This window comes from Puma concolor, chromosome E1, assembly GCF_028749965.1.
Source record: "Puma concolor isolate L17-30 chromosome E1, mPumCon1.1.hap2, whole genome shotgun sequence".
NCBI classification, from domain to species: Eukaryota; Metazoa; Chordata; class Mammalia; order Carnivora; family Felidae; genus Puma; species Puma concolor.
In genome coordinates, this window is record NC_141680.1 from 48,202,317 (window position 1) to 48,215,528 (window position 13,212).

Sequence of the window (13,212 nt, forward strand, 5' to 3'; positions counted from 1 at the left end):
TAACAACATTTGTTGCAGTTAATCATTCTCTTTTCCTTGAAGTTTTCTCTTCACTTAACTTCCAGGATACCACCCTCTCCTAGTTCTGTTGCTCCCTATCTCCCTGGTTTGTTCTTTCTCATCTCCCCAGTCTCTAAACGGGATAGTGCCCCAGGGCTCACTTTTCACTCATTAATTAATTCAGCAGCTATCTTTTGAGCACCTACGGGGTGTCAGCGGTTGCTCTAGGCATGGGGGATAGAACAGTGGATACAACATTATTTGCCCTCATGGAAGTTACATTCTAGTAGAGAAGCTGCCCCAAATTAAAGTACATAAGTAAAATACAGAATATATTAGTGATAACTACTAAGGAGAGACAATAACCAGGGAAGGTAGACATACTTTTTACTTGTATATGCACTTGTGTAAAAAAGTATGTCTGTGTAACAAAACTGAGAAGTGACCATTGGATTTAGCGATGGGCTTTATAGGAGATCTTGGTAAATGTGACTTTTCTGGAGCGGTGTGGGCAAAAGGCTGATAGTGTATTTGAGGAAGAAAGGGGCAGGAAAACTGATGATAGTGATTAGAAACATCTCTTTCACAGGGATGCAAGGTCTTTGTGATTCTCAGTCCCAAATATTCAACGAATCTGCCCTTTCTTCTGTATTCTCAGTGTTAATGCATTTATTCAGGCTTTCCTTTCCTTTGGGCTTAGTGCAGTGATCTCTTTGCCTTTAGCCTGTGACCCCATAATGCCAACTTAATATATGCTTGCCAAATTTGTCTTTTGAAAACACTGGTCAGATCATGCTCCTCCCCTGCTCAGTGTCCTTCATTTTCTTCCCTACTTCACTTAGAGGGTGAAGTCTACTCATAAATAATGACTATGCCTTTTGTGATTATGCCTCTGCCAACTTTTCTGCTTTCATAGCCTGCCTCTTCCGTATACTTTCTGCACTCTAGTTCTGTCAAACTCTGGATTTTCCTAAGTGCACCATGTTCTTTTATTCTTGTCTGTTTTTATAAATAAAGTCTGGTACTGTTCCTGAACATCCCTTCTCATACTTTAGGAGCTGTGGCTTGCCTGAGACCAGGTTAATGTGAAGAAGCAGAGGCTATTCCAGTTTTTAGAATCTTATTAGGAAGCTTTTCATCTAGGTGACATCATCATCTTGGTGGTATAACTTCTCAAGCCCAGCCCAAAGGAGTAAATTGAGTCTAGTTAATGATAGGTTAAAACTACCTTGACATTACACAATATTATCCCAGTTTAGTCCACAATCCCCCAAGCCACCAAAATCAGTAATAAACAGGGTGTTAACCCATGAATGTAAACTTTATCCTCAATTTAGAGATCATATCCTTCTGTACAGTTAGTATTTCTTACCTGTAGGATCTGTCTATTAACACTGGAAACTTGCAAATGGATCCAGTTCATCACTGTCTCATAGCTCCGCTCAATGTCTACTAACGCTTCTTGACTTTGGCTGCACGTTCAGTCATCCAGGGAATTTTAAAGACCCTATCATGCTTGGGTCTGACTCTAAGTATTCTCACTTCATTGATCTGGGTGGTAACTTGAGCATAAGGATTTTTTTTAAATCCCTGGATTTCTAGACCAGTCTGATATGTGGCCAAGATTGAGACTTATATGTATCCTCAGCATCCAGTTCCAACAGATAAGAACACCAAAAATACATAAGGTAAGAGAGTGTGTGTGTATACACCTACTGACATTCAGTTACAATTTTTTTTTTAATTTTTAATGTTTTTTTTTTCTTGAGAGAGAGAGCGAGAGACAGTGTGAGTGGGGGAGGGGCGGAGAGCAAGGGAGACACAGAATCCGAAGCAGGCTCCAGACTCTGAGCTGTCAGCACAGAGCCTGACACGGGGCTCAAACTCACGAGCCATGAGATCATGACCTGAGCCGAATCAGATGCTTAACTGACTGAGCCACCCGGGTGCCCTGACATTCAGTTATAATTTTAGCTATTGTTAAGTTGCTGTGTTGGACTCTTTTATTCAAAGCTTCAACCCCACAAAGTGTTTAAAAAGTGTAAATTGACAAAAATAAACTGAAAATTCCTTCTAGCTCTGTCATTCTATGCTTATCTATAAGAGATATCTATGCTTCCTAAAAATTCCACGCAGAAAAAGCTGCTGAACTCAAGAATTTGAGTGAGCCATACTGAGTATCTAATTTGAGGTGAAGAGGTTTGAAATCAGAGATTGTTTCAAAATCACCTTGGAATTTTTTCATCTTTTTTTGGTCTCCTACCAACTGTAACATGTCATGATATATTTGTGTATAGAAAGAGAATGGTGGAGAAGAGAACAGGCTTTAGAATTAGGCCTGGCTTCAGATCCTGGATCCTGCACTTAACTAACTCCAGCTGTGGCCATATTTGCTGAAAATCTCAACTCCTGTTTCCTGATCTATCAAAAAGAAAAAATGATAATTATATTATAAGGTTTTATTGAGGATTGAGTGACATAAATTTGTAAAACACTTAGCACAGTGCCTGACACATAATAAGAGCCAAAGAGGTAGTGTCTGTTTTCATCAACGTTGGCACAGCTGAAGAAGCTAGGGCTTGAATTTTCTTTTGCAGTGATGTAGGGCATGTCAACATGTCTACCTGTTTAGTTAATTTGAGTGTATGGATAGTGTGCATTCTTGGAATTATTTGATGAGGATAGCAATTTGCTTTTGTGGTCTTCCTCCCCTAAACCTATAACCAAAGTCTAATCATGAGAAAAACATCAGACAAACCCCAACTGAGGGCATTCTACTAAACTGACCCATACATCTCAAAACTGTCAAGGTTACCAACAAAAAAGTCTGAGAAACTAATCTAAGGAACCTAATATGTGATGACTAAATGTAATGTATCACGGACTGGAAAATATATATTAAATAAAAACTGAGGAAATCTCAAAGTGTGGACTTTAGTTAATAATGTATCAATATGATTCATTAGTTTTGGCAAATGACTAATCTAAGTGGGAAACCAGGTGTAGGGTTTATGAGATTTCCCTATACTACCTCAGCAACTTTTCTATAAATCTAAAACCATTCTAAAATAAAAGTTAGTGCTCCCTTTGGCAACACATATACTAAAATTGGAACGATACAGAGAAGATTATCATGGCCCCTGCACAAAGATGACACACAAATTCGTAAAGCATTCCATATTTTTGAGGAGGACAGATATCATGTTTTCATTCCTATGTGGATCTTGAGAAACTGAGAGAAGACCATGGGGGAAGGGAAGGGGAAAAGAATAGTTACAAACAGAGAGGGAGGGAAGCAAGCCATAAGAGACTCTTAAATACAGAGAATAAACTGATGGGCGGGGGGTAGAGGAGAGGGGGAAATGGGTGATGGGCATTGAGGAGGGCCCTTGTTGGGATGAGCACTGGGTGTTTATGTAAGCGATGAACCATGGGGATCCACCCCAAAAACTAAGAGCACACTTTGCACACTGTATGTTAGACAATTTGACAATAAATTATATTTAAAAACTAAATAAATAAAATAAAAATTTTATTAATAAAAAACAAGAAAAAATGTATCATTGTAGATACATTTTTTGTTTAATTTTTTTTTAACATTTATTTATTTTTGAGAGAGAGAGGTACAGCACAAGCAGGGAAGAGCAGAGAGAGAGGGAGACACAGAATCCAAAGCAGGCTCCAGGCTCCGAGCTGCCAGCATAGAGCCTGACGCGGGGCTCAAACTCACAGACCGTGAGATCATGACCTGAGCCGAAGTTGGCCACTCAACCAACTGAGCCACCCAGGCGCCCCGATACCTTTATTTTTAAAGGTTGCTCCATTAATTTAATTGTGTTAGGCTTGACATTTTGTATATTCATTGTGCACTTTGAAAGCACAGTCATCAACTTTTAAAATACATTATTGCTGGTGATTGCTCCATTTACAATTAGCGAGTCTACTTTGTTTTCCTCTTATTAGTCCTCATCATTGATGCATAGCTCCATCATGAGAATCAAAACATTCTGTGTTTAGAACTTTTCTTGAGCCTACGGATCAGACCTTCTGGGATACCTTAGGCAATTTTGGATAACTTAGGCAAATATCAGTTAATAACTCATCATAGGGAAGTTATTTTTCTTATTTAGATTTAGAATATATAAGCTAGATCTGTGCGAACCTGTGAAAAGTACTGATAGCATTATGTTAATAAATACTTCTTAGTTGGTATAGTATGCTTCCTTTTTTCTTTAGAGGAAGAGCCACTATAGATGTTTTCTAACGAACAAAGTCAATTTTAGGTGGCTCTGGGCTTCCCTATGAAAGTTCTTATTGATAATTAAGATCTCTGAGATTGTTATGGAGGATAAGGGCTTAATGTTTAGGATAATGCCACTTTTCTTTTTATAGTTACAGTTTGGATAAGAAAAGAAAAACACTGAACTTCTTAAATTGTGTCTCAAACCACATTAATACCACTTATTTTTTTCTTGAACTTGATTTGGTTTTATGAATGCATTAATTTTAGAGCTGGCCCTTGACAAAATTAATTCAACAATGTTTTTTGTTTGTTTGTTTGTTTGTTTTGAGAATACCCATGCCATACCAGATTCCAAGTTGGCAATGAAAATACCAAGATGAAAAAGGCTTTCAAAGGCACACTTTAAACTTTTTATAGTCCGAAGATAGTCATATAAATAATTAATCATTATGTAGTGTGGCAGTGCCGTAAAACAGATATGGGTAATGTGCTATAGAAGCACAGAAGAGGGAACAATTAATTCTTAATGGGAGGCATCCCAAAAGTCTTATAGAGAGGATCAGAGAATGATATTTAAGCTATCTTTTGGCGAAAGGATGTTGCTACTGATGGGATGATGATAAATGAAGATTCCAGTTATCAAAAAAAAAAAAAGATTCCAGTTTCCATTTATTCGTGTTTATTTAGTGCCAGGTGGCATGCTGTGTTTTATATACATTACTACATTTGTTTTTCACTACAACTCCATAGGTATTACAGCTTCAAAAGAAATTGAGGTTCAGGGAAATTAATGAATATTCCTAAGTAGTTCGAAGATTGAGTCCAGCTTAGTTCTGCTAGACACCAATACCTGTTAAAATGTGTAGGATATAATTTCTTATATTGTCCAGTAAAGGCAGCTGCATTTTAAGTAGAAGAAATAGCGTGAATAAATTGATGGAGGCATTATAATGCATTTCCTCTTTGAATATCATCAAGTAGTTTGGTGTGCCAGCATATAGGGGAATGTATTATTTAGGATGTTACAGTTGCAGGGAATAGAGTATTTGTCCCAGAATTGCTTGAATCTGGGGTTAGCTAACTTTTTCTGTGAAAGTCTGGATAGTAAATATGTTAGGTGTTGTAGGCCAGATAGTTGCAAATACTGAACTCTGTCATTGTAGTGTAAAAGCAGCCATTCACTATATATAAATGAGTGATCATGACCACATGCTAATAAAACTTCATTTATGGACACTCACATTTGGATTTGATATACATTTTATGTCACAAAGTATTACTGTTTTAACTTTCAGTCATTTAAAAGTGTGAAATCTGTTGTTACTTCGCTCACTGGCTGTACAAAAATAGGTAGCAGGCTAGATTTGGCTTATGTGCTAGTTTATTCACCTCTGGTTTATATGATGGTGAGGATTTATTGGACCAGAAGTAGGGTAATTTTCTTCAGTTATCCAGTGTTAGTAAGGACGTTGGTGTCTTCCATCTCTGTCCTAATTTTCATAGTAATAACTTTATCCTATGATTTATTCCCTTTATTTTTAAGAATGGCAGCCAGAATATCCAGGGTCTCCATGGGTTGTCTTCTATGTCTAGTGAGAGAGAAGACCTTCTCCAGAAACTCTTTCTAATCTCTCTTGAGCTTAATCCCATCAGGTTTCATCCCTACCACTCCACAGGAACCATGTTAAATCATCTACATTGACTAAATTTAGTGATCCGTTCTCAGTTTCATATTACTTGACCTATCAACATTTGATCTTTTCCCTTCCATGAAACTCTTTTCTTAACTTCTGTACTCTGCTAGTTTTATTTCTGTTCTCTGGTTACTACTCTTTATTGTCTGGTGTTTTTCCTCATACCACCAGCTTCTGCATGTTGGATTCAGCCCCAAGCTTTAGTCTTTTGACTCTCTCACTCTCTCTCTCTCTCTCTCTCTCTCTGTCTCTGTCTCTCTCTGTCTCTGTCTCTCTCTCTCTCACACAAACACACACACACACACTTATACTCCCTTATGTGGGGATGTCATACAGTTTAAAAGTAGTTTATGTACTGATGGCATATGTATGTTCATGTTCACGTCTGCTTATTTGTGTAACAGGCATCTCAAGCTTAGTATGTCCAGAACTGATTTCCAAATACTTCCCTCATACCCAGACTTATTCTCTCACAGTCTTTCCTGTCTCAGTAAATTGCAGATCCATTGGTTGGGTCCAAGATACTAGAATTACCCGGATTATTTCTTTATTTTTCTCTTCTGACAGTAGATTCTCTCTGCTGTACCTTCAAGATAAATCCAGCATCTGACTCCTTCTCACCACTTCCACTGCTCCCTTAGTCGAAGTGTTCATTCTTCTTCTGGATTTTTGCAGTAGCCTCTGAATTGATTTCTGCCTGCTTCTGCTCTCTTTCCCCTGAAGTCCCCTCTACCACCACTTCAATGATTTCTTTGTTATAGGGGCACCTGGGTGGCTCAGTTCGTTAAACAACCAACTTCGGCTTAGGTCGTGATCTCGTGGTTTATGACTTAGAGCTGTTTCGGGCTCTGTGCCGACAGCTCAGAGCCTGGAGCCTGCTTCAGATTCTGTGTCTCCCTCTTTCTTTGTCCCTCTGCTGCTCATGCTCCGTCTCTCTCTTTCTCAAAAATAAATAAAAATACATTAAAACAATTTCTTTGTTATAAAAGATAACAGTAGAGATTTTTGAAACCAGACAATTTGAATTTTAGGATTGTGGTGTGATTTGGGGACAGTAACTTTCCTTCCCTGAGTCTCAGTCTTATATTTAAGGGGTAAATGGGTGATTCAGTTGGTTAAGCGGCCAACTCTTGATCTTGGCTCAGGTCATGTGAGTTCGAGCCCCGCATCAGGCTCCATGCTGACAGTGTGGAGTCTGCTTGGGATTCATTCTTTCTCTCTCTGTCTCTCTCAGAATACATACATACATACATACATACATTCTACCTACCTACCTACTTACCTTTGGATAATAAATCTGGCTTATGTTCTTGGTCCTTCCTTTTGTATTAAAAAAAAAAAAAATTCCACTCATACCTTCCAGTTCTTGTCTGCCTTTGTTGGCATTAAGTGTACATAGTTCTTACAGATTCATGCCTGGCCAGTAAAAGGAACCAGAGTTTATAGTTGAATAGTAAAAGTATTGTATTTTATGCAGTTTTAATACCCCTCCCATGCTTTCTATTAGGGCAGTATATTTAAAGTTTCCAAAGGAGAATTAAAGGCAACCAAACTTCAAAATTTTAATTTATAATCTCATCTGTTATTTATACTAGCACAGTATTTAGCTGAGAAGACTAAAGATGAGCTTAGGTTACCAAATTCAAGGTCACTTAAATTGTTAATTTTTCAGCTGTAATATTTTGATCCTGGGTTGAGAAGAAGAATCATTTAAAGTATCCCCTACTTACAGAAAAGAAAATATTTTTCTTGGCATGGTTCAGGCACTTTCTTAATAGACTTTCTCTAACTTAAATCCCTTCATAGAAATCACTACATACTGAATATCTCTATATGGTTGGTATTTCTTTACCAGGACTGTTTTAGTGCTATAATACACCTGAGTTGAAAGCTATCTACCCTATGAAGTAAATTCTCCTATGACATTTTGCATAGGAAATAATGGGAATAGGAAATCTATTAAGGTTTCTCCATATTAAATATACATTGTTTTATATTACTTGCTGGGTTTAACTCAGTATGCAGGTAAAAAAACAAATGTTCTTTGCTGATTATCTTAAATCCAGGAAACCTAAGTTCTGCTTTTAACAGCTAGCACCTGAGTTGGACAGTCAGGTCTTTTTATTTCTGTACCTGTTACATCAGGGGTTTTCTTCTGTAAAGTTCACAGTATATCTGAAGTAAGTCTTTAATTCAAGTTTGATGAGTAAATTCTAACTTCATAGATGCACCCCTGTCCTACTGTCTACACTCTGGGGTGAGGTAATAAGTGTCATGCAAATAGCTTGACTTGCTTAATGACTGAAGGTCTTCTGTTTTGTCCATAAATGTTGATGTGTCCTGTGTGGGAGGTCTTACCTGTACTGAAAGAATTGTGTGTTAAAGCAAAAACATTTATAGTACTGTATGTCACTGCAATCTTGCTGTTTTGGATAATGGTTTCGTTGGTTCCATAAGCATACCGCAAACACTTTCAAAGGGGTTGAAATTTTTCCCTACATCATTTTGGGGAAGTGGTGAGTTTATTCTTTTTGAAAAATCTTTATTGTCTACTTTTACCTGAGGGTTAATCTCAGCTCTTACGATTAGTCTCCACTGAGGTAAGGCATGGTTGGTTATAAGGTTTCAGTCTTAGAGGAGTGAACTGCTCAAATTTATTGCAATGTATTTCTGATTTTATTTTGAAAATTTAGGCAGTTAAAACATTATAGATTATGGTGGTATCAAATGGTGATTTTTTTTGTCTTCATATTCATTGGCTTGCTGACTCAAAATTATGTCTTAAGCCATTTCTTGCCTATTTTTTCCCTGTGTATTATTTTATCAATACCGTAACATTCTGGAGATCATGCAAATTTTTGAAGCCTAGTTTTTAATTTATTTTTTTCCTCTTATTGTTTAGGAAGACAGTGCTGCTGACAGAAACATCTGTTTTATTCAAAGGACTTCTCACATACTTTAAGAGCATGTTTTGATGTTAAAACAGAAATTTGTGTGTATATATATTTTTTATCCACATAGAAAAATCAGAAAAATGAAAATTTAAGACCTGCCTGAATATGAATGTTGCTCATTGTCATTGATTTCCAAGTAAAGGAAAAGAAAGACACTTGCATAAAAAAATTAATTACTAGGAAGGAAAATTGACTAGTACTGTATTTGCATATCCTGATTTAAGATGCCATATATTTCTAGTATAGTTTTCTATTTTTGATAAAATGAATCTTTATTCCACAATAATTTATGACTGCATAATTCTTTATCTTTTTTTTTTTAATCTGTTAAAAGACTTAGATTGTTTGACCTGTAAAATTTCCCATAGTCTGTATTTTGTTGATCATGTGCTTAGGAACAATTCAACATTTTCATCTGCCCTTTGTTTTTCCTGAAAACCCACAGATTCAGTAGTTTGACCAGACTCAGGTTTGATTGAAAACTATAACTGCGCTCCTGTCACCAGGAGACATACAGTGTCTGGTGTTTATTCCCTTTTTAGTGTTATTAGTAATTGATATTCAGTGCCTCTGGAGCTGTTCACTCATAAAATGGTGATATTCTGATTTTTTCTTGTTTCCCATTTATTGTCTGGAATGATTTTATAGAAGATCTCTGTTATGTACTCTTGGGCTACCAGTACAGTTTATATAGGAAATGTAGGAATTATTTAATTCTTTCCTTTCCCCCCAAATTTCAAGATAATGAACTGGGTTTCTATCATGCTTAGAAGGTGACCAGTTAGTGTCATGTTGTTTGTAGATATCATTGTGATCTCATGACCAGTGAGAGCTTCTTTACTGAGTCTTTTTGATATGACCCTAGTTGTACATTGTCTTTGATAGCTTCCTTACAACTGCACGTCAGGATGGTTCAGGTTCATTAGTACATATCCTTTGCTAAACTATCTAGGGTTTTTTTTTTTTTTTAATTTAACTAAAAAAAAATCTTTAATGTTTATTTTTGAGAGAGAGAGAGAGACAGACAGAGCATGAGAGGTAGAGGTGCAGAGAGAGAGAGACGGAGACGCAAAATCCGAAGCAGGCTTCAGGCTCTGAGCTCTCAGCACAGAGCCCAATGAGAGGCTCAAACCTGCAAACTGTGAGATCATGACCTGAGCCAAAGTCGCATGCTTAACCGACAGAGCCACCCACGCGCCCCTAACCAAAATTTTTTAAAAGCAAGCTCTACGCCCAACACGGGGCTTTAGCTCACGGCCCCGAGATCAGGAGTTGTATGCTCTACCCACTGAGCCAGCTGGGTGCCCCTAAGCCAGCTAGTTCTTTAAGAAGTCCTGGTTTGTCTTAATGGAGAATGGCATTTCAAGATCACAGTCGGGGTGCTAGGAGTGGTCATTGCCACTCAAGCACTCTTTGTAAGTGCTTTTAGTGGACAGAACTAGGGTATACCCGTGACTTATAATATTGTACTTACATTTGCAATGTAGATTCAGTACTACAGAGTTTTTACTTCTGTGTATTTTTATATCCATATTTTCTTTCTTCCACACTGAGAATTCTGGTTCTCAAGGAGACAATAACATTAGAGTATCCCATAATTAATCATTTGCTTTATCCCTCTTTGTAAAGATCTCAGAACATTATTGCCACTGGTTTTGATTACTGAAATCAGTTAACTTTTTGTTGTTTTTTAAAATGCTTTCTCCAACCTCTATCCCCTCCATTTTTTTATGGTAGCACTGCATCTACATTGTCAGATCTTATAGCCATTACATTCTGTAATCTCCCCATTTAAAAACTCTGATTTATTTCGGTGTTTCTCCTGTTGCTTTGATTGCCTATAGCTAGTTCTCTAGAAGAGCCAGGACAAGTTCATTGGGACAGTATTCCCTGAGGTTTTGCATGTTGATAACAGTTTGTCTTTATACTAAAAGGTTAGTTTTACTGGATATAAAATCTTTGGTTCAAGTTTTCTTTGTGTATTTGAAATTTATTATTTTCTCTTATAAATCATGTGACGCTTTTGCCTAAATGCCCAAGAGATTTTTTTCCCCTTTTTTCTTTAAAGTCCAGTAATTTTAGTAAAAAATTACTTGGTGCATTGATCTAAGTTGATTATCTCAACTACACAGGGTGCTCTTGCAATATGTAGTTTCAGATATACTGTATATACATATATATGTGTGTGAGAATGTATACATGTATTTATACACACATATAACTATATATCACATATAACGTATACACATTTTTTTCTGGGCAAGCATTTTTGTATTACAGTTTTAAATATTTGTTTTGTTCTCTCACTTTGTTTTTCTCCTTTAGGGCTTCTTTTTTTAATTTTTCTTATTTTTGGTCTTATGCTGAATCTTCTTTGCTTATCTCTGATATTTGGCACCTTCTCAAATCCTTTTTAATGTCTCTTTTTTTTAATTTGTTAAAGATTTTCTTCCTTTTTACTCTCTGTTTCTTTTAAGGTCTTTTGTTATGTTTATTTGTGCTTGTTTTCTTACGGCTTAGTCTTCAGTACTGAAATGATTTTTGTTTTATTTCTAGTTCTTAGTTTTTGTCTCCTCATTTCTGAGTTTTTCTGATTCTGATTTATATTGCTGTTTCATGTGTTACCTAATTTTCTTATTATCTCTCATAAGACCTCTAAATATAATTTTTATTAGTAAAACATAGAGTCCAGGGGATTATTTGACATACTTTATACAAATAAACAGCTGTAATTAATTTAGACATTGCTTTAAATCTTTAAATCAAAGCTTCTATACTAGAATCTGTGAGTGAACTTTAGAGTTGATAAAATTACTCATTACGTGTGAGGTAGAGTGTATAGTATAGGGGTAGGGAAAAAAACACCTTGAATTTCTTTAGACTTCCAGAGGGAAATGTAAACTGTCCTCAAAAAAATATGTGTAAAAACTTTTCATTTATATAGGAAAAAGTCCTCAAATATTTTAATGATTAAGATTATAAGAACTAAAAACAAATGATAGATATTATTGTTTTGAGATACAGATGGCACCATAGATAATTTCATTATCTATTTGCTCTCTTTCTACTTTTATATAGATGGAGGGAGCGAGGAACCACCGGATCGAAGACAGTCAAGTGTAGACTCTCGCCAAAGCCGCTCTGGGCAAGGTAAATTTTCATTAAATTTATTATTAAAATGAAAAAGACAAGATATCAGTTATTCCTTTCTAGTATTTAATCTGAGGATTGGGGTTTCCTTGGGTCTAGTTTGGATATTCTAGTTTCTCCTTTACAGCTTTAAATGTTACAGTCTAAAAGTTCTGTGATATCATTTATTCAAGATAAAATGAAAACTGGTGTCATGTCTTTTTTTAAATGGTAATACCTTAATAAGGTCTTAAGTAATTTTGGAGCATTTGATACATGTCTGGATATCACTGTTGGAATACAACCAAAAGTAAATTTTTTACATTTATAACAACACACTGGCTTTGTAAAATTTCATCAATGCAGGGCACCTGGGTGGCTTAGTTGGGTAAACATGTGACTTGGGCTCAGGTCATGATTTCGGGTTTGTGGGTTTGAGTCCTTGTTGGGCTCTGTGCTGACAGTTCAGAACCTGGAGGCTGCTTTCGATTCTGTGTCTCCCTCTCTCTCTGCCTCTCCTCTGCTCGAGCTCTGTCTCTCTCTCAAAAATAATTAAACAAGGGGCGCCTGGGTGGCGCAGTCGGTTAAGCGTCCGACTTCAGCCAGGTCACGATCTCGCGGTCCGTGAGTTCGAGCCCCGCGTCAGGCTCTGGGCTGATGGCTCGGAGCCTGGAGCCTGTTTACGATTCTGTGTCTCCCTCTCTCTCTGCCCCTCCCCCGTTCATGCTCTGTCTCTCTCTGTCCCAAAAATAAAAAACGTTGAAAAAAAAAAAATTAAAAAAAAAAAATAATTAAACAAAAAAATTTTAAAAAATAAAATTTCATCAATGCGATATTGTTTTAGCTCTCTCAGAAGAATAATTTTTGTTTCTAATTTCCATCTTGAATTAGGATTTTCTTAATTAGTTTCCTTTTCTATTTAAAATTTAGTATGTGCTTTAGACTGTTTTTTTGAAGTGACAACTTCCAAACTAGGTAAAAAATATCTGGTATCAATGAAATCTTCAGATAGGTCTTCCTTAATTAACTTATTTAAATATGTACTAACTTATTTAAAATAGTAGTTATCCACTTTTTATTTATTTTATTTTCTCTGTCCAAAACTAGAATGAATGCTCCATGATTGCAGAGATTTTTGTTTGTTTTGTTCATTGCTGTATTTCTTGTGCCAAGAATAAGTACCTGATATATA

At 36.3% G+C, this 13,212-nt stretch overlaps 1 protein-coding gene and 1 non-coding gene across 9 annotated transcripts in view; both read left to right on the top strand.

The window, feature by feature from the left end:
• Nucleotides 1-13,212, top strand: part of TANC2 (tetratricopeptide repeat, ankyrin repeat and coiled-coil containing 2) — a 377,119-nt gene that overhangs the window by 103,449 nt on the left and 260,458 nt on the right. For all 8 annotated transcript variants that reach the window (XM_086687668.1, XM_086687670.1, XM_086687671.1 and 5 more), the window contains one exon: nucleotides 11,970-12,041. In XM_086687668.1, coding sequence (XP_086543794.1) covers nucleotides 11,970-12,041 — 72 coding nt within the window. The remainder of the gene's footprint in view (nucleotides 1-11,969; nucleotides 12,042-13,212) is intronic.
• LOC112864738 (U6 spliceosomal RNA) lies at nucleotides 3,079-3,185 on the top strand. The gene has a single exon (XR_003224006.1). It is a non-coding gene; the product is annotated as a U6 spliceosomal RNA (small nuclear RNA).